At 52.6% G+C, this 2,500-nt stretch overlaps 1 protein-coding gene across 1 annotated transcript in view; it reads left to right on the top strand.

The window, feature by feature from the left end:
• Positions 1–2,500, top strand: part of LOC308374510 (signal-induced proliferation-associated 1-like protein 1) — a gene marked incomplete at its 3' end in the record, with an annotated part of 53,914 nt that overhangs the window by 23,171 nt on the left and 28,243 nt on the right. Inside the window, exon 9 of the mRNA XM_080850291.1 lies at positions 1,044–1,623. Within this exon, the coding sequence (XP_080706417.1) occupies positions 1,044–1,623 (580 nt within the window). The remainder of the gene's footprint in view (positions 1–1,043; positions 1,624–2,500) is intronic.

The raw sequence follows: 2,500 nt of genomic DNA, 5'->3' as shown, positions 1-2,500 counted from the left end.
GGAGAAAGGGGTCTGGGAGGAGTGAGCGCCCGAGGGAGAGTCTTCACTTAAGAGCAGAGAAAAGAAAGGAAAGGAGAGAAAGAGAGAGGAAGAGAGGAAAGAAAGGGAAGGAGAAGGAGAGAAAGAGAGATGTTTTCTCTGCCCTTGCATCGGCCCACACCTTGGGGTCTGGTGTTGTCTCTGCTGGAGCCTTTTGTGTGTTGCTGTGCTGTCAACCATCTCATCCCTCACTCGCTCTCACACACACACACACACACACTCAATCTCACACACACACACACACACACACACACACTCGCCAGGATACACATTCACCAGGATAAGAGGACAGCGACCTGACTTCACTCTGGACCGTGTGTTTTTCCCGTGTAATGTTGGTCCCGTGCACTGGTCAAGTTGAGCGGCCGAGTGTGTGTTCAGTGTGTTTGTGTGTCTCTGTGGCACACTCCTCCTGGGGGGAGTAAGTGTGTGTGTGTGTGTGTGTGTGTGTGTGTGCTCTCTGCTGTCTCTCTGGGGAGTCTGTGCGCTCTGCTCTGCTCTGCTCTGCTCAGTGGATAATGCTCCCTGACGTGGACGGGCTCACAACAGAAATGGGTATAAGAAGGAATGACACGCGTTTATCTCTCATGCTGTCGCTTTTTCTCTCTTCTTTTCTTTTCCCTCTTTTCATCCTTTGCTTTTTTATGCATCCTTTTCTGTCGTTCTTTCCCTCTTTCCACTGGTCTCTCTGTGGTTCTCTCTCTCTCTCTCTTCTGGTAGGTTGTGTGTGTCTGTGTGTGTGTGTGTGTGTGTGTGTGTGTGTGTGTGTGTGTGTGTGTGTGTGTGTGTGTGTGTGTGTGTGTGTGTGTGTGTGTGTGTGTGTGTGTGTGCGTGCGCGTGTGTGTGTGTGTGTGTTGTCATCCTCATCCCTGTGCTTTGCTTGTGTGTCTTGCACCCTTTTAACTGTTTTTCTCTCTCCCCCTCACTCTTCACTCTCTCTCTCTCTCTCCCTCTCTCTCACTCCCTCTCTCTCTCTCTCTCTCCCTCTCTCTCTCTCTCTCTAGCGTGGCCGTCACCCGCTCCCGTGACGTCCCATCGTTCGGCCCTCCGGTTCCGCGGAGCGTGACCTTCCCCAAGTCCACCGTTTTCCGGGACTTCCTGCTGGCCAAGGTGGTCAACGCGGAGAACGCCGCGCACAAGTCCGACAAGTTCCGCGCCATGGCGACACGCACGCGGCAGGAGTACCTGCGCGACCTCGCCGAGCGCCACGTCACGGCCACGCCGGTGGAACCCGCCGGAAAGTTCCCCTTCATCTCGCTGGCGCACCGCAAGCGCGAGCGGAGCCGGCCCTACAGCGGGGCGGAGCTACGCGGGCCCGGCGCCCTCACCTGGTTGGTCCACGCGGAGGACCAGACGGTGGGGGCGGAGCGAGAGTGCGTGCTGGCCGTCTCCAGCGAGCTCCTGCTCCTATTGGACCGCCAGGCCAAGCTGGTGGTGTTCAGCTGCGCCGTTCGCGACGTGATTGGCTGGTCGTCGGGAAGCCCCGCCTCCATGAAGGTGTACTACGAGCGGGGCGAGAGCGTGGCGCTGCGCTCCATCAACAACAATACCGAGGACTTCGGCGAGGTCGTCAAGCGCCTGGAGGTACCTCAGCTTCTGTTGCCATGGTTACACCAGTTGTAGAGGGTTTTAATCAGAAGCGAATCTGAAACGTTCTAGAAAGTTTTGACTTATAGATTTGACTCATTTAACATATTGTAATATATTTAACAAATAATAGCAATAAATTGTAATAATAATGTTATAGATATGTGTATGAAGTTGTTTAATTGGTTAGTGATTTACCATTGAAAGAACTCTCACTAAGGAGTCATGGCATTCTCCCCATTTAAGGGAATTCTCACTTAGGAGTCAGGAGTGTGTCAGGTGTGTGTGTGTGTGTGTGTGTGTAGTGAGGTGCTGACTCACTAAGGAGTCATGGCATTTTAAATACTCTGTGTTTCTCCCCGTTGTTCTGGTCAAGTGATGACGTGTGTGTGTGTGTTTGTGTGTGTGTGTGTGTGTGTGTGTGTGTGTGTGTGTGTGTGTGTGTGTGTGTGTGTCATGACGCCCCAATGATCTTTGCTTTCATGATCTGACTAAACAGATGAGGGCTGACATTAGGCTGACATGTGTAGTGCTATAGGTGCTGACCTGTGTGTGTAGTGCTATAGGTGCTGACCTGTTTGTGTGTGTGTGTGTGTGTGTGTGTGTGTAGTGAGGTGCTGACTGTGTGTGTGTAGTGAGGTGCTGACCTGTGTGTGAAAACACTGGGGCAATATTAAACAGTGCCGAGCACGAGTGAACAGCACTAGTGAACAGCACGAGTGAACAGCACTAGTGAACAGCACGAGTGAACAGCACTAGTGAACAGCACGAGTGAACAGCACGAGTGAACAGCACGAGTGAACAGCACGAGTGAACAGCACGAGTGAACAGCACGAGTGAAAAGCACGAGTGAACAGCACGAGTGAACAGCACG

Source organism: Sprattus sprattus (assembly GCF_963457725.1).
Source record: "Sprattus sprattus genome assembly, chromosome: 13".
Lineage (NCBI taxonomy): Eukaryota > Metazoa > Chordata > Actinopteri > Clupeiformes > Clupeidae > Sprattus > Sprattus sprattus.
Note: the sequence above shows the minus strand (reverse complement) of the source record. Positions and strands in the feature narration are given on the sequence as shown.